This window comes from Dicentrarchus labrax, unplaced genomic scaffold (genome assembly GCF_905237075.1).
Source record: "Dicentrarchus labrax unplaced genomic scaffold, dlabrax2021, whole genome shotgun sequence".
In the NCBI taxonomy this organism is placed as follows: domain Eukaryota; kingdom Metazoa; phylum Chordata; class Actinopteri; family Moronidae; genus Dicentrarchus; species Dicentrarchus labrax.
This window is the reverse complement of record NW_026136709.1, coordinates 16,193,385-16,220,598: the sequence shown is the minus strand read 5'-3', so window position 1 is coordinate 16,220,598 and position 27,214 is coordinate 16,193,385. Positions and strand designations below refer to the sequence as shown.

At 38.5% G+C, this 27,214-nt stretch overlaps 1 protein-coding gene across 2 annotated transcripts in view; it reads right to left on the bottom strand.

Moving 5' to 3' along the window:
• Positions 1-19,902, bottom strand: part of malrd1 (MAM and LDL receptor class A domain containing 1) — a 57,779-nt gene extending 37,877 nt beyond the window's left edge. For both annotated transcript variants that reach the window (XM_051411215.1, XM_051411216.1), the window contains exons 1-15: positions 19,605-19,902; positions 17,959-18,090; positions 17,781-17,869; positions 17,528-17,686; positions 14,341-14,437; positions 10,919-11,050; positions 9,653-9,805; positions 8,179-8,284; positions 7,344-7,711; positions 6,096-6,541; positions 4,368-4,455; positions 4,087-4,266; positions 3,800-3,956; positions 1,358-1,514; positions 1,159-1,269 (exon numbers count right to left, since the gene is read on the bottom strand). In XM_051411215.1, coding sequence (XP_051267175.1) covers positions 1,159-1,269; positions 1,358-1,514; positions 3,800-3,956; positions 4,087-4,266; positions 4,368-4,455; positions 6,096-6,541; positions 7,344-7,711; positions 8,179-8,284; positions 9,653-9,805; positions 10,919-11,050; positions 14,341-14,437; positions 17,528-17,686; positions 17,781-17,869; positions 17,959-18,090; positions 19,605-19,782 — 2,553 coding nt within the window. In that variant the 5' untranslated portion in view covers positions 19,783-19,902. The remainder of the gene's footprint in view (positions 1-1,158; positions 1,270-1,357; positions 1,515-3,799; positions 3,957-4,086; positions 4,267-4,367; positions 4,456-6,095; positions 6,542-7,343; positions 7,712-8,178; positions 8,285-9,652; positions 9,806-10,918; positions 11,051-14,340; positions 14,438-17,527; positions 17,687-17,780; positions 17,870-17,958; positions 18,091-19,604) is intronic.
• Between the last annotated feature and the right edge of the window lie 7,312 nt (positions 19,903-27,214).

Genomic DNA, 27,214 nt, shown 5'->3' with positions numbered 1-27,214 from the left:
CTGGAATAACCTCCGCAGCCATACACCATGAAGGGATTGCAACTCTGATTACTGTCACACTCACAAGTTAAGACTCATTAGACTAAATTAGAGTCAATCAATTCATCATTGATCAAGTCTGCGTGTCCAGTTTAGCCTGCCGCAAACTGAAATTAGGCCAATTACATTGATGTGGAGAGTCATCTAAGAGGCTGCCCTTCACCTCAAACTGAATGTCAATAATCTGAATCTTCACACTAAATGGTATTTCATCTCTAACATTGTAAAGAGTTTTACACACATTTGCTCAGTTAAGGAAAGTAAGTGATGAATAATTGTTGTTCAAGCAGCAGTTACATCCTTTGAGTTATACTCAGATATTTCTGGTGATAATTCTGCCAATAAAAACAGGAGTTGGTTCTCTGATAATAAAGCAAGTAACTTCTATAAACATGTTTTATGCTTCTTGATAAATTTATCCAGAATCATTAAATAAGTTATCTTATATGATGAAATAATCATATTTCAGGTGATAATGGATTTATTAGCAATGGAGCAAGCAACTTAAAAACAAACATACAGAACAGAACAATGATTATCTTGGTTTCATGGCACCTGTCAGTGGGGGGGTTATATCAGGCAGCAAGTGACCATTTTGTCCTCAGTTGGTGTATAAAGACATACATAATCAGCAATGAACTCACACTAAGATACATGATTTGATTTAGAATGAAGGATACAGACATCATATTTGATTCCAATATGTGTGCCATTGAATATATTATATGTTAGCATGTGTTAATGTCACTTATTGTCTGTGAAAATAAAAAAATAATAAAAATATATATATTTCTTGTGATAATACTTCCAATAAAAGCAACTAATGGTTCTCTGATAATCATGGGAGTCATAGGAACTACCATATATTTTACTAATTTTGCTTCTTGATAAATTCATCCTGATTTATTTTAACATTTATAGAAAAAATAGAAATAGGAGAATGAGATGTATCTTATAAGAAGCTCATAATTGAAGAAAAGAAAAAACAAGTATCACCTAAAGCAAGACCAGAACATCTGATGCAGCATCACTTTTTACAAAGGAACATTATGTGAGACATTTCATTGCATTGAATCTGGATATTTAACACATTTTAAAGTGACAAAATAATTTACAGACCTGGAAGTTGTTTGATAACCCCAAAAACACTTCTCCTCGTCTCCATTTGTTGCCTTGGTTACCAGTCTGAGACCAAACCTCGTGAGAGACGTTTCCATACTTCAACAGCACCTGCACGTATTGTGAGTACAATAGGTGAGTGAAACGTTGTACACGGAGTATTATTCTCCGCTGAATGCAGTTTACTTAATCTTCTTACTTGCAGTGATCCCACTGTGAAGCCACTCATGTAGTACCAGAAGTCCAGGGTGCACTGTGGCCCAGTGGAGGAGATGACAGGTGTCTGAAGGTCAGTGGTTTGACCATAGCCGCCGTTTGAACTGTCTGCACACATATACCAACCCTCAGGACTGCCTCTAGCAGTGGAAAGACAGAAAGTACAGAAGGAGATCATAATCATGTCCCCATCTTGTGAGTCCAACTGTGAATTTTTCTGCATCAACTGAGAGTTTGCATCATTATTGAGACATTTTATAGATTTTCTTGGTTATAAGTGACCTCCTTTGAAACCCTACTGCTCAGAGAAAGGCCTCTCGACACTGATTGCTTTGAGTGTCCAACTTTTTTCTTTTTTTATATAAATTTTACAACAAACCCTATTCTCTTCTTCACTGTCACTTTTTGGTTCGCTTTTCTATTCTACTTGCAGTGTGTTCCTGTAAATTTAGACTTGGAATCATAATGTGTGTCTGATATGTTTTTTCTGCACAGAAACAACACATAACAGTATAATTTACACATTACAATCCTTAAAAATGCATCTACTCTCTGCATCTAATGCTTCTATTGCATTAAAAACTCAAGAATATATAAATATGCACATTTTGTTAATTTCTAAAGTTTACCTGCTGGACACATGATGTCTCCTACTTGTACTGTAAACTTGCAATATAGCCCATTGTCAGTCTATGTGCAATGATGGCTTCAAGTTTCTACATCACACTAGTATAAGTTGCATAGTGGACCAGCACAGACTTGCTTAAAAGGCTCTTTAAAATCAGAATTTCCTTGAGCCCAGAGAAACTTTTCACTTTCAGCAGATTAAAGTAACAGATATGTACAGACACCCATGTAATAAATGGTAAATGCATTGTACTTATCTAGCACCTTTCTAGTCTTCCAACCACTCAAAGCACTTTCACACTACATTCTACATTCACGCATTCATACAGCGATGGCCTAGGCTCATCACAAACTATTCATACACTGATGCACAGCACCGGGAGTTCTGATTAGTGGACGACCCGCTCTCCAACAACAAGCAAAACATATTTTTGAGTGAAGGGTTCCTTAAAGAGAACTTAGGTCTTCTTTTCATAGTTCTGACACTGTTATACTAGAGCTGGAACAGTTTTAATCAGCAACACCTTTGAGGACTGGTTATTTGTTTCAGTAATTTTCCATTCTTTTGACTTTTGGTTGGCTAAAACAAAAAGATTTGAAAAAGAAATTGACATTTTGAAACCTTTTTTCAGCAGATTAAGCTATACTTAAAATAATCACTACAGTAGTTGCAGTCCTTTTGACCACCTACCCCCCTTACTGACACTCATCACTGTTCTTGAGCTTATTCAGCCAACAAGCTATAAACTACCAATCACAAAACTGTCGACTAATATTAAGAGTAGTGCTATAACTGCATTCACAGACTTCATCTGTATCCTCTCACTCTCAGCACCGTGCCTTTATCTGCTCTGACCCATTTGGCTTCACTTTATTAAATTCCCATAAGAGGTGTGGCTCCACTTGGGTTAAATAAGACACAGCTGCCCCTTTCCATTTCACCCGTGCCTTATCGATTGAGAGCCAGTCACGGCTGCTGCAGTAGTGAGGAAGGAGAGTTTCAGGCAGACAGAGAGGTGATGAAAGAAGATAGTGTCTGCAATTCTGGCAGAGGGAAGAAATTACTGAAATGTAGTGGTCAAAGTGAACTGCCATTTTCTGCTCTCACTGTCCACTCGATAAAACACAGATAAGGACAATCAGGTCACTGTCTATCGGCTTTAGGTGGAGCATACTCACCCTGCTCACAGTACATTTTCTTTCTCTGAATGTTATTACTTTTAAATCATAATGCATAAGAAAGAGAAAAAAAGTACCACTAATCTAATAATTAATATGATAATAGTTTCTACTTTCTACCTTTTCTTTAAATGTCATCCCTACTATGTACCAGAGCGTTTCTTCTTCTTGAGTTATTAGTTGTTATTTAGCTCTTCTACATTTGTGATCAATTTAGGGACAGGAGGATAATAAGGATATTTTTTAAGTTATCCAATTTGAGTTAAGTTTAGTTTTCAGATTATGTCTAAGAGCCTAAGATGATATCTTCAAATTGCTTGTTTTATTCAACCAACAGTGAAAAATCCAAATATATTGTTTTGGCTCCAGAGATATTACGGTCAGGCTTTGGGGAGTAACGGATTACATGTAACTGAGTTACAGTACAATGTAACAATACAGTTACAAAAACATAGGCGTAATCAGACCACAGTTACATTTAATAAAAATGGGGATTATGACCAGAGAACATATTGTTGTCTTATCTTGATTTCCATTTTCTTTTCCAAGGATACAGCGTTCTGTTGTTTTATATATTGTCATACTTGCAACATATATGTTTTTTTTTGCTGGTACTCACAGGGTGTGGTCGTTTATAGGACGGTGAAACTGCTCTCCGTTATGAATACTCTCCCCTTGGTCGGCGATCCAGCGAAACGTGTGGATTGGGACCAAAGAGGAGTCGAAGCTCTTCCAACCACAAGTATCACTGCCTTCAAAATGGCACTGTTCCTTCACTGGAGAAAGAGAAAGGTAAGTGAGTAGAGAATGCAAGAAACCAAGGGAAAGAGAAAGACACTGTGAAGAAAATTATAACACAATCAAAGCTTTCTATGTAGAAACTCTGAGAGAAGAAAAATGTTTTACCACAGTTCAGTTCATCTGAGCCATCAGAACAGTCCTGTCTGAAGTCACACACTTTGCTGTTGGCAACACACTCCCCATGTGCCCCACACACAAACTCTCCATCAGGGCAACTGTGGGGCTGAACTGTGGGGGCTGGAGGGGTCACCGCAGGGGTTGTGTTATTCGCTGTGGGTAGCTCTCCTGGAACAAGACAGAGTAGAAAACATAAATCAACAAGGGACATTAGAACACCAACACTGCATTAAAAAGTTCATATTTTCTGTTATGGAATGATCATTTACCCTCATATGGGTTGCAGTTCAGGAAGGAAAGGTCATCAATCGCAATGTCTCCGTTAAAATCATCTCCAACTGTACCTTCAATTAAAATCTGGCAAAAGGAAAATAAACCCAAGAAAATCATTAACATACAAAACCAAATCAACAAAATAATCCCAATTCTAAGATACCTGTGCTGTTTTCTGTTTGTTTGCCAGTAATCTTTGCTACATACACTGAATTTTACACTTTTCTCCCAGCTTTCAAATGCACCAAATCATCAGCTCAAAGATGATTGCGTCAGATAAGTTTGTGTCAGCGGCAGCCACCAGGTCTGTTGACTTTGTGTTATTGCAGAGTGGAACATAGTTTGGAAATATTGAACAAAGAGAGACAGATATTAGCTTTCAAGGAATGCAGTTCAAATCTCAGAATTAAGAAATGTTTTCTCCTGATAATGTTGTTACTGTAGTAATCAGCCCAACACAGAATGGGCATATCTAATAAGCAAGAAAAGCCTGTTTAAATGTTTATTTGAAGCACTATCTGAGGAAGAGGCACCATGTGAGTTTGTAGGTTTTTTTAGATGTCACATCAACATGATTCAAGCAGTTTAGCAAACACACATTTTGAAATATTTTTCTAATAATCAGGCATTTCCAATTGCTTGGCAAACAACTCGTCTTGGAAACAATTTAATGATCTGTTATGGTGCTAAGATCATTGTAGCTTTTTCCGTGCATTTTTTATGTTCTTTATTACTTTAATACTTATGTATACTGTGTGTACTGTGTGTGTATATATATACTGTACACACAACATGCCTAGGGTGAGTCTGAATTTAATGCATCAGTGTCTCTTTTTTGTTCACTTTTACCCTTTCAGCAGTCAATTAACTTGACAAACAGAGCTCCTTGTTTTCAATGCCGTAATGGAGGAAAGTCTTTAACTGCCTGTCAAGTTATACTCACTCACGAGTAATGACAGCAGAACATCCATCTTGAAGGGATCGATGTCAAGCAGCGAAGCTATTAAATAGATCTTCATCATGTAATGCTGTAGTGCACACTAAATACAGACTCTTTGCTTCGCTAGAGTTTAATTGTTGCCTGCTGGGGAGCTGTGTTTACCTGTAGCTCATGTCTGTCTTTGATTACACAAGGGGACCGAATTTAGAGCGGGATGTGACGTGACTACAAGTGGTATTATAGTACCACTTAACCAGTGTTGAAAGTAAATAAATTTTCTCATTTACTGTATACATATTTTGTAGGTACATTGTTGTTCTACTCATTTACATTTCATAGGGAAATGTTTTACTTTCAATCAACTACATTTATTTGGGCAAATAGTTGCTTTGCAGATTAAGACTTACCTCAAATATAATGTTTTGTAACAAATTAAATGACCCAACAGTATATAATAAAATCAAAACAATTACAAAAATTATACAACTCGCTAAAAGTGGCCATTCTGCGAAGTTAAACTGGAGTATGCTGGTGAATGCTTTGTTCTTATAATGGTATTTTTAGACTTTAGTATTGTGACATTTCACCTGAATACTTCCTCCATCATGGTTTGAACTTAAATGATCAACTTGTCTTCAGGGTCAATGAATATATCTGCAAACATATTCTGTCTTTCTGCTCATTGCAAAGTGAAAAAGCACGTCAGATGACAGAAAGAGTCTTATTCTTTAAGGCAGAAGCACACCTTCCACCTTTCAGATCAGTTTGTAGAGCCGATAGTTACCTGGAAAGGCCGAGCGCTGTTGAGGTAGAGAGTCTTCCTGTGCCAGAGGTTTCCTTGGTCTCCATATCGTACCCATAGCATGTGCCCGCGGCCTGTAGAGGTAGTCCTGATGTACACTGCCAGGCAGAACACGTGCGAGCCGAACATGTGGTAATGGAAGCGGAAAACACAGTGGTGGCGGGACCTGGAGGGGTCTTTGCCACGCTGGTGGGTGGGTTGGAAGACTCTGCTCAGCAACACAGCTGTGTCCTTGAACTCCTGGGGAAAGGAGGACTCGATGTAGAGGTAGTGCCCGTAGCTGGTGCCCAGTGTGTGGTCCTTCCAGGGCCCCGTGTTAAAGGTCGGAGTCGGGCCTTGGATCCGGGTCCAGTCAAACACATCTCCTCCACTCTGTTCTTGCTTCCAGCTGCACAGCCCACGCTCAAAGTTACACTGCAGCTCTGGAGCTGTGAGCCGTGACAGGAAATGGATTTCAATGGAGCCAGAAAACAATATAAAGCCTCACAGACAGCTGCACTTGACTGCAGCAACATAAGCTTCACAAGCAGGAATAGAAACATTTCTACTCTGCTATAGAAATATTGTACTTTTACTTCCACTGCAGTAGTTTTACACACGAAGCATATGAGATAAAAAAAAATATGATGCACTTTTGCGTTAACTACTTCAAAAATAGCTCTACTGACACCACTTAAAACCGTAAAATGATACTTACACATGAATTAATCAGTTATAATAATGCATATATAATAATCAATCACAGGGGATTTTTTTCTGCATTATGAGAACTTTCACTTTTCTATATTGCAGTATAGCTACTTCTGCTAAAAATAGCACTGTGCTGATTTAAAATTGTCAGACTCACGATGGACAATTGTGCACACTACCCATAATTCACCTTGGTCACCAAAAGTTTGATCTAAGATTTTGGTGTGCTGAACTAATGTCGCCTTGGGTTGCTACCCTCAAGCAGAGAAGCAGGCTACAAAGGTTTGGCAAGCTCACTTTCTAAATCCACACCCCAAGATTTATGATTTATTTTCAACTTGTAGTCTTCAGCCCAAACTGACACTGACTCAAGTGACATCACTTGAGGTAATTTAATCAAATTTCTGGAGCCACAAAATGCTTTATATAACAGTTTTTTTCAAAATGCAGTCCAAAACCTGTAAACCTGTCAGAGCTCCTTTTTAAGTAAAAGAGTATTTCTTCCACCAGCAAATATTTACAACCAAAAGAGACACTTACAACATCCCTTCTCGTCGGATCCATCCCCACAGTCATCCACAAGGTCACAGAGCTGCAGGTGTTCCACACATGCTTTGGTACTCGCACATTGGAAATGTGTGAGCGCGGGACACTCTGCCACCGCCGGGGGCATCGAGCAGTTCTTGAAGGTGACATCATCCAAGGCAGAGACACCATCAAACACACCGAGGCTGATCTTAGCCAAAGCGATCTGGAAGGGCTGGGTGATGCGTCCCAGCTGTACGGTGACCTGGTTCCAGCGGGTGCCCTGGTCGTACAATGTCCTCCATATGACAGTGTTGTTTTGGACTCCTTTGATTCGAAGGTACATGTCTGCAGCTCCCACAGATATGCCTGAGTTATAATGCCTGAAGGAAAGGAGGGAGAGAGTCTAACGTGTCTAATGTGTGCATTTTTTTTTCATACTTAATTATTTCTTCACAACAGATACTAGAAATCACAGTTAGCATAGCTTACTAGACATATTACATGAGGGCTGTTACTCTGCCAGGAGTACACCTACAATCACATCAAAGTCATATCATTTGATGTGAATTTTTGGGGGCTGTAAGACACTCAAAACATGACAGATTCAGATGCGTATGTTCTCTCTGTGTTTGACTGGGAAATATGAGAGATGCTAAGACAGCAGAGCTGAGACAAGTGAAATGATGGTTGGAGGAAAGGGAGAAAGATCAAGAAAAACACAGAGGAAGAGACAGGAAATGGAAAGAGTCTGAAATTGTAGGTGCATCTATAGGCGCGGGCGATGATAACGAGTCATGTTGAAAAACTTTATAGAGGGTAGAAAAGTAAGCAACAGTGTGACTCTCACCAAAAGGTCATCGTGCACCCGGAGGCCGATTGTCTGAACCAGGGTCCTCTGAGAACAGCCCTTGGATAAAGACTGCTACTGTTCTTCAGTATAAACATGAAGTGGCCTGCAGTGAATGAGATAACAATTACTATTCAAAACATATTCAGCGCCTACTTTATTAAACACACCCACATTGGTGCAAACAACTTGTTCCGCCAAACAGTGAATCACATTTAAAAGAGATAAAGCTGTTACGGATGCAGACAGTCGAGAGGTTCATTTACTATTCGACTAAACGCCTTCGCGTGTTGTTGTTGGTGCCAGATGGGTCAATTTCAATACCTCGCCCTCTGGGATTTTGTGTATGACAATGCCTAGAGAGTATATTAAGAATCGTGAGGTAAACAAAACATATCCTGTCAGCTGCCGTTGCCGTGCCAACAGTTTCTTGCTGATGAGACAGGTCAGAGGACAGTGGCAAAGGTTGATTTGCTGCAAACAGCTGCTCGGTGGAGCAGCGATGTGCATGCAACTCATCAAACCATGCTGGGTTCAGCTCCTGCCAGCAAGATGCAACCTCCTTATAAACAAAGGGTTTAATGTTTGGCAGGCAGGGTATGAACAGTGCAGCCATGGATTAATTCTGCCTGATGCTTTGCAGTATGAGGTGGTGGTGTGACGGAGCAGGAGTGGTTTCTTGGTTCCAATTTGGCCAAACAAGCACTGTTTGAACACCGCCACATGCCTACACACTGTTTCAGACAAGATCTTTGAGTGGTCACAATCACTTTTGTACAATCTTCAAACAGATGCTCCCACCAGGATATGTGCCACAATATGAAGAAACTGCACATGACAGAGACTGCAGTTCGCTGCCTGCACAGTCTCCCAATCTGAAACCTAACTGAGCATCTTTTCACAGCATGTTCAAACAATGTACATAACAAAACAACAGATGGTCTCGCTGAAAAACACTGCATGACGTTATTAAGTAAATCTACAACAAGATTCCTGGTTAAATACATAAATACATAAGAGGTAAATCTTTTCTAGAGGGTAGATGTGGAGAAAATAAAGATGTAATGAGGCGTAATGTACAGCAAAATGTCATGGTGCATAAACCTAGGAGAGGCTAATGGGGTTTCAGTGTGAGCATATTGTGTATTTCAGTGAATGATGTGGTGTTAATATGCAGAATGGGTACAGCGTATGTCGATTTCTTTTCTATTATTCAGATGGCTGAGAAGGCATTTCTCCATGAAGTGCTTATCTCTCAAAATCACCCAGTGAATAGATTTTCTTTCCAACTGTGAAACCTTGATTTGATCTGTACATAATACTATCTTTTTCTAGTTATTTCTGACCAAACACCCTGTACGCAGTGAAATCATCATCATATTTCTATTCTTACCCTATTGATCGACGAAGGTAACTGCATTATTGCGGATGGAAGCTACTGAAATATGTGGTGTGTTGTTTTTTTTTTTTTTACCCTCGGTGCTGTTTGTGGAATGATCCAGAGGTGGTGGGTGGCCATAATAGTGTGGAGGTACCTCCACAGAAGAGCCCCTGACCCAGTCGAAGCCATCGCCAAGGGTGAGCTCGTACCAGCCACAAGAACCGCCCTCAAAGTTGCACTCAGAGGCTGAATGAGTAGAGAGATAGGACATTTTCTTAACAAAGCTGAGAGTGGAAATCCATTCTTGACCTTAAAAACAGCACTTCCAACAGTCTCACCTCAAGGCCCATTAGTAGCTGCGCTGAAGCTTTAGATCACATTATAAGATCTTCAGTAGATGGAGTTTTCCCCGTTGAATTTCCCTTTTTCTGAGCACAAAGTAAATTCTTTAGGGTACACCGACTGAACAGCTACATATGGACCCTGTGGTGAGATTGTTGTGTCAACTGGTCTAAATTGAGGAATAAATTTTTATCTCAACTTTTAAACCAACATGGATGAAGAGTCCCTGCTCAGAATAATGGAAATTTGAACATCTGCAGTTTTATGACAACTGGGTAAACTCCATCTGCTGAGGAAGATTGTGTGAAGGCTGTAAACTCTCCCAGTTTAAATCCTCAGTACAAGAGATAAATATTTGGTTCCTCAATTTAAAAAAAAATCTAATATACTTTTTTTTTCTTTTTTTTTTTTTACCTTTGTGCACTAAGACTTCTGCAGGATGAGTTTAATTTTGGCAAGAAACATCTAATCACAGAGCTTGTTACATGCATTGCTAATAGTGGATTACACTATTGAAATAACAGTTTAAATTGATTCACTTTGGATTCTGGGTCTGTTTTGCATTAATTCTGCAACTATGGCACTAGGTTTTGTTCACAAATTCAATGACAAAGCATTTTGAATTCACTGCGGCTCTCTGACTGGCTTCTTCTCCACAGCAACAATAAGCCAAGGCTCATGGGTATTGTAGTATTCTGAGACAAATATATATAACAATGAAAGTATGTAAGGTAATGAGGATATCACTTAAAGAAAATGTGTAAATTTAAATAAAGTTTTCAAATTCTGAAAAAACTCACTTGCTGGGATCTATTTATCAGTGTACACTGACAAAACAAGTTTTAAAATAACAAATAAAATGAGACTGGACAATAACTACTGGGGAAGTCTTTGAATGCTTTGTCAACCATTGTCGTCACACTGGCAGATAAATATAAATCACTAAACTGCTCTCAGTCAACGATACGAATAGGATGGGGATCATTTGAAAGTGTTACTTGGCAACAAGGTTCTTACGGCAGTTGGCTTCGTCCTCCCCATGGGGACAATGTGGGGTGAAGTCACACACTTTGCTCTCCTCGATACACTCCCCAGTGTCGCAGGCAAACCTCAAGGGAGGGCAAACAGGAGGAGGGGGCACACTGCTCACTGGCACAGAAATAAAAAAAATAAAGATTAGTATAATCGACATTTTGATGCAGTTACAGTGTTCAGCTGAGAGAGGCCTCAAATCAGATTTTAGATGCACCAAATACAAAAAGTTACAGTCGTTATCACTGACTCGTATCATTTGATTTTATCATTTAAGAACAGTCATAGGAGATCATAGCAGATTAATATAGATGAGCTCAGCTGCATTCAAGGACAGTGAAGTACATTAGCTGTGTTGTAGAAGATTAGATTCAAATGTGTAGTAATGAATGAAGTTCAGATATTTTGATCAATAGTACATCCAATACACCATCTCTTAAATGAACTCCACTTCGGGCTGCTTATGAGGGAGGAGTCCTGGAAAAGTGAAAAAATGTCCAAATATTAAATGGGTTTTGGCTGGCTATTGAAAATAAGTCTTTAAATGGTTGTAGTAGCAAACTTTGAAAGAGTTTGAAAGAGATAAACAGACATGAATCCATCTGATTAGACATCAGAAAGATTAAATATCTGCTAAAATTATAATAGTAGGCATCAGATTCTTAAGAGTATAGGCCAGAGAGAACCTGACCCGGCAAAATGACTGGGGCTATCAGCTAGGTATATAAAAGGATAATAAATGATATGATGGCCAACTCATTCCCAAAACATGTACAGATACAAAACACCCTTGGAGGCACTCACATATGCAACGGGTGTGATTTATGATAAAAGGGTGTAAAAGAGGCGTTAAACTTCGGCTGAAATTCACAATAACATGTTTCTGTCTTGTTTTCCCCCCACGTGCATTTAATCATAAGCCGGTATTTAATTATTATAATTCAATTATTTGTGACAGCGCACTTAATCTGAATTCATTGCTGTTGTGAACCCATAATCAGTGCAACAAATTAGGATGAATAACATGGCACATAAAGAATCCTCTGTAACTGACTGTAATGGCAGGTAGTTATAGCGATATTAGATGTGAGCCACATATCAAAACAATATCCTTATCTTCCCTCGCATGTGGATGTCAGGCTATACAGATGAGTCATGCACAATAACCCTTTGCTGGTGTAGTAAAGTGTTATTGGTAATTTAATGTGACACCCAGTGGTTATTTCTCCAGTGGCTGGAGATCAGGTTGGCTTGAGGTTAGATTGTAGCTCTATGCCTTGTGCATTATTGCTCTGAGTCAGGATTAATGTGTTTTATATGATAATGTCCACCTTGTTCTTTGAGGTGTGGGAAATTTCATAAAGCCACTGTTGGGAGCAGAAGACAGATGGAAGCTAGGGGACCAAGGTGCTAAGGTGATACTGACCTGTCTCATGCACTTAGACATGCTAAACTAGGTCTGGTGAAGGTCCAATAGACTCTTTTGCTGTTATTTAACACAGTTTACTCAAATTAAACCTCCATTAATTTTTGATTTTCTTCAGCTAATTTAGGGGCAGCTCAACAAGCTGTGAACAAAACATTTACAAAATGTATTTACTAGAGTTATATTTCTGGCTACTTTATGAATATAAGTCCAATATTTACTCTCCTTTGAGCTCTGTTTTGGTCTCCACCATCTCCTGAAGAAAACATATGGCTCCTTAGCTACTGTATGCTCCGCTATGTTCACCAGCTAGCTAGCTTTGTCTTGCCTTTTAGTTCTGGGCAGATGGTGTATATGGAGTTTATCATGTTTATGATGATGAAGATGATCAGAGCAGCGATAATAAACCAAAACACTAAATTTGCTCAACCAGTGAGCTTAAAGACTGAAGGGAACTGCAAAGTTTTTCTGTAGGTTTGTCACTAAGAATGACACCATGTACAAATAGTCCAGGGTTGATCAACCTTTACTATCAAAGGAGACATTTTTGGCCCAAAACAACAAAAATACTCTTTCTGAACACACAAAACATATTTTAATAATAATTTTGCGCTGCAGATCGTTGTTGGTGAAAGTCTATAAATTTGTCCACTTACTTAATTCTCTATTTCCCTCTGAGACCTTTCTTTTTTGAGAATTTGGAATCCATACCTAGCCTAACTAGGGAGACTCAAGACTAATAGCCACCGCTATTGAGGGTCAACAAAACAAAGAGGAAAGGCACCAGGCCAGGACATAACATGTGACATATGTTTCAGTTGTTGTAATGTTAAAACATCTTTTTGATTAGGTGTGTAATGGCTAGACATTTAATAATGTAATAATCACTCTAAGCCTACAGCAATGATAAGTGACAATTTAATATAATTGTTTGTCAAAGCCATAGGGAGCCACTCGAGAGGGGCTAAAAAGCCACATGGTTGCCCTGAAAGAGTAATTTGATCCATTGTTAATATAGAAATATTGATTAAAGTCGCTTTAGTTACAGAAATACATCTGGTCATTCTACAAAAAGAAATAATCTATATGGTTCAATGAAACCTCAGGGGGTAAAGAAACACTGGTTTTCCACAAGTACAGTCAGACTGATTGACAGACAAGATATCTAGCATGAACCAACAGGAGTCAAAGGAGAAAACTAAATAAATGATCTAGGTAAGACAACTTGCTTGCAGACCTTCCACGCTCATTAATGAATGAACGTGTAACGAGGAATTGTTTCTGACTGGCTAAAACATTTAGGTCCACACATCATTAAAAAACTTCAGTGCTAAGGCAAAGAACGCTGACAATAAACTCAAACCTGTGACATGAATTCTGTCTATAGAGCAGATCTGTCTGCACTCTGGCCTTGATGCTCCATTGGGAGAAAGAGACCTAAAAAAAGCTGAAGGCCACAGGTTGTAGCCCAAACAAGAGAGTCAATAAAGAAGGTTCAACTCTTGTTTTACAGGCAGAGAGCAGAACATCATCCTATATTGGATGAATAATAGCAGTTGTAAAGATGCTGTAGTTTGTGCTTGCAGCTGAAATACCTGTATATCACCATGGCAACGTGTAAAAATTCTGTCTAAAACGCCAAGTGGACGGTGCTTTATCAGACGCTCCCAGCCAAGATGTTCAGCTGAATCACATTCATCACTAAGGTGCAGGCAGCACACTGTAGGAGACATAAATAAACCCATAGATTGTGGCACTGACTGTGCTCCATATTCACTGCAGGGAAATGTGTCGTAAGCACAATTTTAATGATTCAGTTATTCTGTCATGAAACCCATCCTGGGTGCTTTAATGTCTTCCCCAGTTATCAGTATTCAAAACAAGTTTGCCACCGTCTGTTTATGTGTGGCGATATTTCAAAATGTCAAGGTCTGAACTTATTCCCGTCTGTGTAGTGAGATGTTATTAATGGTAGCAGTACCAGGCACAGTCACGCAGCCGGGGCTGAAGGATAGGTCATCGATGGCCAGGACCTCGGAGGCCTCGCTGTCAGCTGAAAGTTGCCCTTGAATCAGCACCTGGTAGACACACAGAAAACCTATTTTTATTTGGACACAATATGTTTGTTTTTGTGTATTTTGGCCTGTGTGCACATTCACTGCAGTGTGTGTTTGAGCTAAATACAAACACCAGCATGTTTAAATGCTTATAATGGCCAAAAGGGTAAATGCAATGACATACTGTGTTATAGGGTCTGACCAAGTGTTTTAAATATACTGGATCAAAAGTCTGTCAGCCCTAAATCTTTGTATTGGCAAGAATCTGATCACAATACACTGGTTTTACAATTAAGTTAAAATAAAAATGTGTAATTTATTGTGACTCAAGTGAAATAGATTAATAATACATGCAGCTAACAGTTGACATTGACATTTTTGAGTAGAATGGAAGTAAAATAAAAAAGGTTAGAATAACTGAAAATAAATCATTTGACCACTTAAAAACAGCAAAACTTTTTAAAGTTAAGTTGGTTCAGCTTAATTAAGCTTGAAGACTACAGAGCATATCATGTTGGTTACTAAACTAATTGAGTTAGGCTAGTTAACTATAAAAGTCTCATAAGATGAATTTTATAAATGTAATAAGTGTATTTTAGAGTGTACAGGGGTTACGTTCAATATATACTGATCATATAAAAAATCAAATTCAAATTAATCAAAAATAACACACCATCATTTGCATAGAATTTGAGTTAAAAAAATACTTTTTCATTGCAACCAGAACAGTGGGGTAGCCCTCAGTCTCAAACTGTGTCTATGCGATCTGCCCTTCAAACTGTACGTCAGTATGAAAAAGATTTTTAATAAGTGATTTAAAAGAGAGAGTTTTGCAGATATTTGGTCATTGTACCAAATAAAATTCTGATCACTAAAGTTATTACAATACACCCGGAAGAAGATGTGAATGTTTGTACCAAATCCCCCTCAGAGTACCAAAGTCAGTTGGCATTGTCATCTGGGAACCATCAATGTCTAGTGCAACATGTTGTGTCAATCCATCTCATAGTTGTTGAGTTTGTTCAGTTACAGACACACATTGCATTCCCCAGAGCCATGAGGCCACCTAGCTAAAAACATCCCATTTCCTCTGATTGTCACAGCACTAATAATATCAAAACTGCACTGATCAAAGTCCACAGAACAGCTTTATCTACTCCAGTGGAGTTTTATAGCCCATCATTTATGACTGATTTAAACAAATGTTGGATTGTGTCATCATGTGTGATGGGAAAATGCACTCAATACACGATTGTCACTGGTCACGCATGGCAGCTGGTATTTCTTTTCACCCCCAAAACTGGACTTTGAGGCCATAAAAGTAATACAATCTATGGGATGAGTGTATGTAACTGTTTATTTAGGATTTCAAAGCCTAAACAGTGTCTATCTGATCCAGACAAAAGTAGACTCTCTCTCAGAAAATCCTGGGTATTTGTATACACAGTCCCTTATTTTCAGTAGAGCCAGCTCTACAAAATACTCCTTAGTCATCTCATTGATAAGATTTTCTGTGTTTTGTTTGAAAGTTAAGGTCAAATGTTTGCATATGCATATTATATTTTATGTGCCCAAATCTTGATAAAGCTGTTCAAAGAAAAGAGTTCTCTACAACACAATTAGTAAAAAACCTGGAGGGAGAGAGGTGAAAAAGTGCAGATCATTAAGCAAACAGATTTAAATTGAAATCACCCGGAATCACTGTGGTAAATAAAAACCCAATTAACTCAACTGCCGTAAAACAGGAAGTAGATAAATGGAGGGGAAAGTGATTGTTGGCAAAGAGTTGACCTCTCTTTACCCCCGGCGCTGGTTCAGTCATGTTATGAAACCTAGCTGGCTGCAGTCATCGACAGATGGTGATGGCAGAGAAGAGGAAAGGGTGACACGCTGACATTGTCTGAGGATATAGGAAGGACACGAACAGCAGGCTTCATCGGACTCCAGATGGCCTCTGAAGGGTCCAGTTGGGTCAGTACCCCCTCACTGCACATAAACGGCTCCTGTTGTGTAGCTCATTTCTGCTGTGATGACTTTATCATTTTCGAGGAAACTTATATTATATATCTTAACATGCAATATAAATATCAATAAATGTTAATGTAGTATGATTTAATAAAGTGAAGCTTGGGGCAATAGTCTAAGAGTGGTATAGTATAAATATATATATTTTATCAAGTGTACATTTTGATAAAAATATGGTTATTATTTGGCATTATCAGCAAATATGGAGCAACAATTCATCCATGTAGATTTGTGTTTCCTTTTAGCTCTGCTTTAGTCTACAATAGGTGACTGCTAACTGTCTATGTGCAGTTTGGTTTATAGAGGTTTTTTTTTTTTTTTACCAAAACCGCTGCCTATTGCTGAAGATATGGCTAACAAGATCCATAAGCTGCTTTAAGATTTTCTATTTTATTAAAGTATAGTGATGATAGTGTCAAGTGAAGAAAAGCCTATATACACTAGCTGGTTACAGTATGTACTCTTTATACTACTTGTATAATTAGTATAAAAGAAATCAGTGTACTGTAATACAGTATATTACACTATCAGCACTTTCTTCCAGGTCACAGGTGTTTGGGGGCACTATTCAGGGTGTGTATCCTTGATATAGTTAGGTTTTGATTTTAAAACATCTTATTTCAAGCTAACACAAAAGCTTCCTAAACAAAATATCATCCTTCTGGAGTAGACTATCAGAAATATGAGTGTAAAGAAATGAAGCGTCCTTTGGGTTTATGGTAATGTATATTGGCCATTAAAGGTCCAGTGTGTAGGATTTAGTGGCATCCAGCCAATGAAAAAATACATATGAATATTATAATTTTGCCAATAGATCCTTCTAAATGTTAAATAAATGTAACACTTGACCTTCAACAAAACTGACTGACAGACTGAAAAGTCTGGAGTGACTAAAGTCGATGTGACATAGTGGTGGGTTATGTGAAACAGATACCAGACCTCAGAGTGTAATTAATTTGCTTACCAGACTTGAGATAAGATGCAACATTACACTAAACCATAATACACCATGATATATGTATTATATACTTTACAATATTAAACAGCAATAAAATCTCTTTACAGTAAATTGTTTATGTTACAGACCTGAAAACTGTCATTGCTGGAAAACTTAATCACCGTCCGCAGCCACATTTCCATCTGTGGTTGTGTGGAGTTTTCCCACACCTCTGTAGTCCGAGTATGAGACTGAACCCAGACCTGAAGACCTCCATGCTTTGCCCCGACATAATGGTAGAAGCTCATCTGTTGGATGAAAATCCAAGAAAGATATCACCATCTGTTGTTATGTCGTTGTTAGATGGTTTTTCTCTGCATGCCAAACAGAGGATTTTGTTACCTGGCACGTCTGACTGGGCAGGAAGACGGGACTGGTCAGTTCTGCTGTGGTTCTTTTTCCTCTGACAGGTAAAAGCGACAGGAAATGTGCTAAAGGAGAGAGAGAGGGGTCGGGATTCATGCACAGAAAACTATGAATAAAGATCAAATGGATTTATACTATGTCGCAAATGTCAGACCTGATGTGTTGTTGGCGTGATCATGTTTGAGTCCTGGGATCTCAGTCGTTCTGGTCCAATTAGAGAGCGACTCTGAGCTCTGGATCAGGTCACAGAATCCCTCCTCAAAGTCACACCTCTTATATCTGGAGCCTTCAACAACAATGACAACAACAAAAAAACACACTTTTATGTGCTATTTTGTGTTTCACCCTGAATATATATTTCACCACTAATCTGTGTATTGGGATTAAGCTTTGGGTTCTACACATCATAAAGATTCATCAGCTCAGCAGAGCTCAGAAACTGAGTGGTTTCTCATTTTAAGCAGGGACTCTTATTTGGCTTTGGGACCAAATGTGCAACAGGGGACTCTATAAAGCATTAATGATAAAACTGATATTTAGGTATGCCACACAGGATCAACAATGATGAAGAGTTGAATATCTTCACAGGAACCTCTTGTGTTTTAATTTATTTGCCCTTTTTGGCTGCCATTATAAATAACACTGTTTAACTTCCATTCATTTTTGTTATAATGCAGCCAATTACAAATATGTTTATCATGATTCATAATGGATTCTATTTAATTTCTTTTTTGGATAATAAAAAAGTATATGTTTTGTCATGTGTAGCACGTTGTCCTCTCTGAACCATATCTGCTTAGTTGCACTGTGTGTACAACATTTTATTGTACAGTTTGTCTGTATTTAGTTATTTACTTATAATTTATAGCCTTAGGAGTAGCAACCCTGCATTTTGCTACACTATATATAAACTGTTTGTTTATGTGACAATAAAACCTTTGATTTCTTGAATCCTTGAACTACAAAACTATTAATTATAGCCTCAAAAAACAAAGAAAACAGAAACAAACAAAGTACAAATACACATAGTCTGCCCATATTGCATTTGTACACTTCAAAAGCAGTATGAAAAAAAAATCACAGTTTTAAAAGGTTTGTGTTGCTGTAGGGCTCACTAGAGAGACATTTGTTTAAAGTACACAATATGGCATGTTTTTATCTGTAAAGAAATGTAAAACCTGCTACCTCCCAAGGTAAGAAAAAGTTCCTAAGAACTTTAAGGTCATCTTTTAGTAACTATAACTATAAACTATAACTATAACTGTATTATTGTGTATTTGATACTTTTAGTACATAATTTGATCAATCTGTGACCTGAATCTGAAGTGTAAAACAAATTTATTTAGATTATTTTCATGAAAGCAAGCCGTGTTTAAATAATGTATCATGTACTTTGAATGACTAAACAGGAACTTAAAATACTGTATTAATTAGGCCATTTCAACAGTGCTCCTGCTATTGTAAGAGGGAAATGAAAACTAAATGACCTCAAGGAAGAAAAGCTGTTAATAACAAACTGATTAGAAGAAGAATAAAATGTCTCATTTCAGCTGGGAATGGGCTCAATGGTCTTCAGTGAACTGCCATAATAGTACATCACAGATAACACAGAAACCCTGCACACCTCCTATACCTCTGCTATAAAGAAGTAGTTCACTCTCCATGCCTCTGATAATGCTGCTTTCACTTGCTTATTCACACAAACAGTGAGCAGCATTGTGCGATATCTGTACCTTTCTCTAACCTACTCTGTTTCACAGTCTCTTAATATAATTCAAATTAATATACTGCTTTACTCACAGTCTTCCTCGTCGCTGCCATCTCCACAGTTGTCGGTGAAGTCACACACGCAGTCCTTAGGCACACATAACTCCTGAGAGCAGCTAAACTCCTGAGTTGAACAGGCTCCGACAGACACAGGGGGAAACACCAGAGAGAAGGCCAACAGCAGCCACACCGAGTCCAGCAGCAACGTCATCAGCCTGGTTATTGTTTGTCCTTTAACTTGATCGCCTTCTCTTCACCACCAAGTAAAGCATTTTGTTGTTAGGAAGAACTTCTGTCGAGGTAGAGATCTTCTTGACCGTGTATCTCGATGCTGTTAGCATGTTGTAAAGGGTAATAAATGGCTTTTATGGCTCTTGCTCAATGAAGTCACTTTGCTGGCCCGTGTGTTCCTGTATTTGACATGGACCTATGTCATTTTGAGAAGGAAGAAAGGAACATGTTCTTCAAAAGTGAGAACATAATGTCTGGAAATGTGTTTATGCTGCAGTTAAGATTACATTTAAATATGCTTTTTTGCTTTCTTGCTGAGGGAAGATACAACTCTCCTGACTGTGAAGCCACCGCAAACAGCCAGTTAGATTATCTTAGTTTAGCATAGGGACAGCCTGGTTTAGTCCAAAGATTACAAAATACACCCAACAGCAACTCTAAAGTTCACTACTTAACACGTTATATCTTCTTAGTTTAAGCTGTACAAAAACTAAAGTGAAACTCTTCCCAGCTAACTCTTGGCAAGAAGAGAATAAGCATAATTCCCCCAAATCTCAAGCGATTTCCTTAAAACTAGGATTTGGGATTGAATCAATTTAAATTAAGCTAAAATCTAAGTATACTAGAGCAGTTTATAGTAGTGAACAGTGAATGAAGCATCCTCATGCTGTTATAAATCAGAGGGAAACAAGTCCACTGCCTGCTAGCAGCTCTGTGAGGCTGTACTTAGATACAGCAGTACTTTCAGATAATACCAGCATACTAACATGCTCATAATGATAATGCTAACACACAGCTGGTATAATATTTACCATGTTCGCCATCTGAACCGTATTTTAGTATGCTAAACGAGCAACAATTAATGCAAATTACAAACCTTGATTACATTACAATTCACCCAGAGGGAGACATGAATGTGTCTACCAAATTTCCTTGCAACCATGGACATGTGTGCCAAATTCTATGGCAATCCATCCAACAGTTGTTAAGATATTTCAGTTTAGGTCAAATTAATGGACTGAATGACATTGCCAACCCAAGAGCCATGCATGGCTAAAAGACAAAAATAGATTAGGTGTTTGTGTTTGTGTTTGTGTCTGTATATAATGTGTATTATGCACCTATTTACATTCTTATCCTTGAGCATAAAGGGCTTTTGAACAACTTAAAACGCATAATTTAATTGTAAAATGATGTCCGTCTGTGCAGGTGGAAACTGTCTGCTGTTTTCAACAAGATAAAACACATTAGCTCGAACTAATTACAAGTTGGTAGATTGAACGCATAACAAGGGAGAGAAGAGCTGAGGTTGGGAATATGAACTGCTATAAGAGGATCATTAACTGTGTCCAACAGGGCTCAGCTCCACTTTACAGTGAGGCATAATTTCATTTCACAACAATCAATAAAGACAGGACCTTAAAACAGACAAGCAAAGAGCCAGTACAAGAGCGGGTGTAGTTCAAATGAAATTAACCTTGAGAGAAAAGGCGAGCTCGACAGCTCCATGGGGGACGAGGGACCACTGGAACAAGGAAAAGATCACGTCTGTATTGACCTCTACTGGCAGTGGTAGTGAGAGTATACAGAGTGCAGCTGGCAGCGTGTGGAGACAATACCACATATAGTGCAGAAGGCCACAGGTTTAAAGGTATCCTGTTGAGTTGTTGTTTCCAAATGCCAAACCTCAATCAGTCAGATTTTGAATAATAGTGTCAGGATGCAAAAATACACGGGATGGGAGGAAATTTGAGGTCAGGATGATAACATACTAATCATCTTGTCCCAATTTTAACATATGACAGGAAGGTGCAAGAGTACAGAATAGGAACGTGGTCAGTGATGGTGACTCATAACCATAATTAGCTGATCTCGAACAAGGGGGAGTCATTTGCATCTGCCGGCAAGAGTCGAGCTAACAGGGCAACACAAAGCTGACTTCATTGTTCAGTAAACAAATCTAGGGAGTCCATTAAAGATAATTATTTTCATACAGGCACATAATATTCATAATCACATAAAACATATTCTGAATATTCTGTTTAGGAAAATGTGGTCCTAAAAAAAGAAACAAGACTAAAGAGTCTACAGCCATGCTAGTCTACATGCATGCTGATGGTGAGCTGGTGATTCACAATGTTCACCATCCTCATTTATTGTGTTAGCATGCTAACATCCGCTTATAAGCACCGAACACAAAGAACAGCTAAAGCTTAAAAGTCGAAAAGAATTACTTTAGAAGAGAGCATTGGTGAATGTCATGGATATGGATGAAACCAATTGGTTAGAATGACTCAAGAACGTGAAGATTCAGTGCTGGTATATTTTCATGGGAGTTGTAGTTTTTGATATGCTAATACAAAATGAATTAAAATCAAGCAGTTTTCACCTTCTAATAGCAAGTGCTGTAGTGAATGCTGATTCATCATGAACCTCGGGAACAACAGTTTATTTTTTGTTCACAATGAGAGATGCACTAATTTACATAAACTAGTTGAGCTAAGTATCCACAAAGTGACATCAGGGCTTCAAAATGGAAATTCTTATCTGATAATGTTGCTGGATGAAAAGTCAGAGATTATCAAAGTTATTGCAGTTAATCCAGAGAGGGACAATAATATCTGCAGCAAATTTCATGGAAATTCATCCAGTAGTTATCAAGACTATAAACTACTTGTTAAGCTTATGGTGATGTTCGAAGAAAACCAAAACCAGTAAGATTCATCCTCTGGGAAACATTAATGTCTGTACAAGATTTCATGAAAATCCATCCAATAGTTGTTGAGGTTTTGGAGATTGGACCAAAGTGGCGGATGAAACAACAGTCCGGCATTGCCATCCACAGAGCCAGGCTGCTGGCAGGGCTAAAAGGGCACTCCTGTTCATGTATTTCCTCCCTCTTCTGTCCCACAGCTTATGAATTCATAAGAACTCTTGTGATTTAATTCACCTTCATGAGCGTAGCAGAGGTCAAAGCAAAGCAGCACTTTAAGTGACTTAAATAAGACAAATTCATCATTTACGTCCCAGGGGTTGGTGTGCGACCAGTGCAACCATTTGTCAAAGATTTGAACTAATCTGTTTCACACACATAGTCTTGTACATATTAAAACAAGGATGTGATTAAATCCTGTTCCCGTTTCTATCTAGACTGATTGTATTTGACCTCAAATTTTTGCCCCTCTGTTGATGTTTCATCTGAGTAATTGTGAGTGTCGGAGGTTACCTTCACACATTTGCACATAGCCCGCAATGGAAATTTTTTGTTAAAAATCTGATTTTCTCACAAGTTAGAAAACCAGGATGCTTTAATACAGAGGAGAAATACATCCGGTTATGACCCGCTGTAGCAAAGAAGCAAAAACAGTGAAAACAATCAATGAAATCTGAATGAAGCACACTTAATGTTCCCAGACATATTTCAATTCAGCAGCAGTAGAAAGGCTGTTGATGATTCTGTGTGTGGCTGCATTTTTATTGGAAATGTGGTTCCAGCCGAGAAAAAGAAACCAAGTTAAGTTGTGTTGCCTCATCATTCGTCTTCATAATCACTTTTCTCCTAGCCTCGCCTTTCGGCAGTTTGTTAATTAGAACATATTGACAGCGGAGAACATTTGCATAGCATTTTGAATGCGGCCAATCTGCTTTCACATTATTACTCAGGCTGTGGAAATGTGCAGCACCTGCTAATTTTCCTCCAACCTGAATCCAGTGATTCACTGCCGAATGAAGTCGTCACAACAGCTGGGGTTTAATCTTAACAGTGTACCTGAAGACGATGCTTCACTCAGCACCTCCAATCAACACAGTAAGAGTAGGAAAATCCTGGGGAGCTCTGTGACATGTGATTGTGATCAAAGCAGCCAAGAGAGTGTTGACAAATGAGCTAAATAAGAGGAATGAGACACAAAGCAAGACTGCATTGAACACCTGAGTCTTATGCATCCCATTTGCCAGATCCATGTCCTTCCGCAATGCTGCCACCTGTCAGTGTTCAAGAAGCACTCTACCAAAACACCGAGAACTCATGCTATTTATCTGAAGCCCCTCCAGGCTACCAGATGATTTAGAACAAATCCTTAAGTAAATGTCGCAACACTGTAATGTAAGAGTTGAAAATGCAAAATATACTTAAAGGTGCAGTGTGTAACATTTAGGATAATCTATTGACAGAAATGGAAATATTATATTCATAGGTATGTTTTCTTTAGTGTATAATCACCTGAAAATAAGACTTGTTGCATTTTTGTTGCCTTAGGATGAGGCGTTTTTATCTACACACGCCAACCACGGAGTCCGCCATGTTGAACCACTGCAATAAAGCAATAAATCTGTACTTTCAGTAACTTACCTAATTACTAATTGACTTATTGTAGATGATTTGCTTCAAATCAGACTAAATACTGCATCAGATTATGATGAAGTCTTTTGAAAGCAAAGGACCTGTCCTTCTCTGGTCATTAGCCCTCACCTCAATAATTACAGCTTGATTAATGACTGAGAGAGACTTTCATTAGACAGGAGGAGAGGACAGGTTTTATAGTGGCAATTCAAAATGATCCTGAAACTGATACTTGAATCTCAGTGGTGTCCACTTTATCTTGAAAATAAAGTGGTATGATTCTATAGCTGAGAAATAAGAAGGTATATGATAAACCTTTTTGGTATTCAAGTGCTGCAACGTATAAATTATAAAGAAAAAAAATCCTTGACCATGACAGCCTTGTGTGTGTGTGTGTGTGTGTGTGTGTGTGTGTGTGTGTGTGTGTGTGTGTGTGTGTGTGTGTTTGTGTGTGTGTGAATAATAAGCATTTGCTGTAATTGAGACATTTACATGAAGTGAGTCAGAGTGGTTATACGAATTTGTGTGTCAACATGCAGCTGCCTGTATCCTGCTCAACTTAAGCCATTTCCTTTAATGACAACTGCTACATATAGGACTACTTCTATACATGATCGGCCATACAGATATGAAATTATAAACGCAGCCGTAAGTAAAATGTCAAGGCTTTTATATATATATATAAAAAGGTGTCTGCGGTTCAGGTTGACAGGTTAAAAGCAGCTGTGTTGAACTCATGTTCTTTTCAATCACAAGAGGACCTCACATAGAACCTCTTGCTTTCTCAGGCCTATAATTATATATATAAAAAAAAATTTCTTCATGGTTGAATTGCTCTCTCGCATAGAGATAACATATTAAGATAATATTTTATATCTCAAAAATATCTCATGTTCTGTCTTCACCTAAAGCTCCAGGGTGACTACAAATGTCTCCATAAATTATCATGTTTTCGTGATAAATGTGTGGTGTGCCCCAAGGGTCAATTCTTGGCCCATTCCCGTTCTCCAAGTTCATGTTCCTCCCTGACAACATAATTTATTGTGAGACCATGTGATGATACACATACAGTTTCTCCCTTTAATTGCAGTAATTTAGAGTAGCCTTGGTACCATAAAAGAAAAGATGTCTCAAACTTTTCTGCAACTTAATTATGACAAAACATTTTTTTTCCCCCTTGGCCTATATACTGTTTTATCCAAAACTAGTCATAATAAAGATAATGATAAAATGGAATAAAATTCAGCTTAAATAGCAAGCTATTTCAGTTCAGCTAAGAAATATTACAAACATTAAGTCTCTTCTTCAGTTAAAACACGTAGACAATGTCACACATGCCTTTATTCTGCAGTGTTGGGAGTAATGTCCTAGACAGTAATGTGTTAGAGTTCTTAATTGAATTACTTTCTTGATGCAAAGAGAAATGTCATAGTCAAGACCAACTGTGTCGATTCCAAGACCGGGACTAGTTGAGACTGAGTTCAAGTGAGAGAGACTGAGTCAAGACCAAGACAGAAAGAAGAATGCTTTTGCCACTGCCAATGAGAGGAGTTTTGGCAGCCAGGCATAAGATTGCAAGTGACAATTATTGGTAACCTGGTAACCATGACTTACTTTACCAGGTGGCCAATGTATAGAGATGGAGCCAGTACTAAGCAAGCGTCCTTCATCAGTGGTTTTGAAGGAGGAAGTTAGGTCAGAAAAAAGTATATATAATGCTGGAGACCAATTAGAATATTTGGCGAGACCAACGTGCTAAGTGCAAATACCAACGAGTCCAAGAGAAGTCAGAGACAATAGATAAAAGGTCTTGAGTGCTGTGACCGGACTTACGTACTACTGCACTGGCAAAAAAAACCCAAAAAACAAAATCTGTTTTCTGTTTCTTTCCTACTTCTTTGGGGCTCGCTGTGTACTAGTGGAAAGTATCCAGTTGTTGTGTCAGTGTGCATGCAGAGCTCAGTTAGCGGAGCAAGTTGGTTTACTGATGCAATGCAGATATGCAAGAATTGTAGTATACGATTACCATTACAGCCTTTTTATTGCGCCAACTGTGTATTAAACGTCTTCTGTTTTTACCACTGGAAATAGACTTCAGGGCTCCTCACCCAGAACACAGTTCAGACAAAATATGTCTAAATGTCTCAGCACCATTAGAGATGTCTTTGCTCCACTGGTTTGGATGATTTGGGTGATGCACTCTACTCAGCCAGGAAAAGTCTGAGGTTGGGTAAAGAGTTTAAAAGGTGCAGTGCTTTTGGTAGGACATTCCCTGTTGTGTGCACGTCACGGGGACAGGGTCAAGGATTTTCCGACAGATTCTGGCGTAGACAGAGCTTCCTCTCCTGAATGCTCTCGATGTGCTTTTACCTTGTCAAAGTCAATATATCACTTTTCTTAGTGGCTCATTTCAAGGGCATCGCTTTCCAAGTTGAAACACAGGGACAGTGACAACATAAGGTTGAGAAAATTACGTTTTTTGTGCTCATTTCACAGAAAACAACAAAACTGTACAGAAGGCTATTCCATGATAATTTATTTTCCCTTTTACTCCAAAGGCAGAAATAATCCTGAGGACACATGTGAATCACCTTATTATTTTGAAGTGTCCAAACTATGCCAGATTTTTTTGCCCCGTTTCTTGTATCATACAAAATGCAAAGTCCTCTGCCAGAGCAGATCAGCTAACACATGTTGCCATTTCAACCACATCCAGTCACAAGTGTTGCCAGACAGTGGCTAATATATGTGTGTAGTATCCTGCTATTGGCAAAGGGAAGTGAATGCGGTTTGGAGAGATTTTTGGAGAGAGGATGGCTGATTGTTATATTAAACATGTATCTCTTAAAGTCTACTACTTAGTGTGCAAGTTTGGAAAGTTGTATTCAGATAAAATGTATTCGTTAAGTTCTTCACATAACCTAACCTGTTACCTGCATAGTCTACTGTGTGCTACTGAATCAAACAATGGGCAAAGCATAGAAATGTTACAAGCTAAGCAGCAGAATAGAAATGTTAGAGAGGCATAATCAAAATGTTGGACTACCTCTCAGCATTGGTGTCCCACATT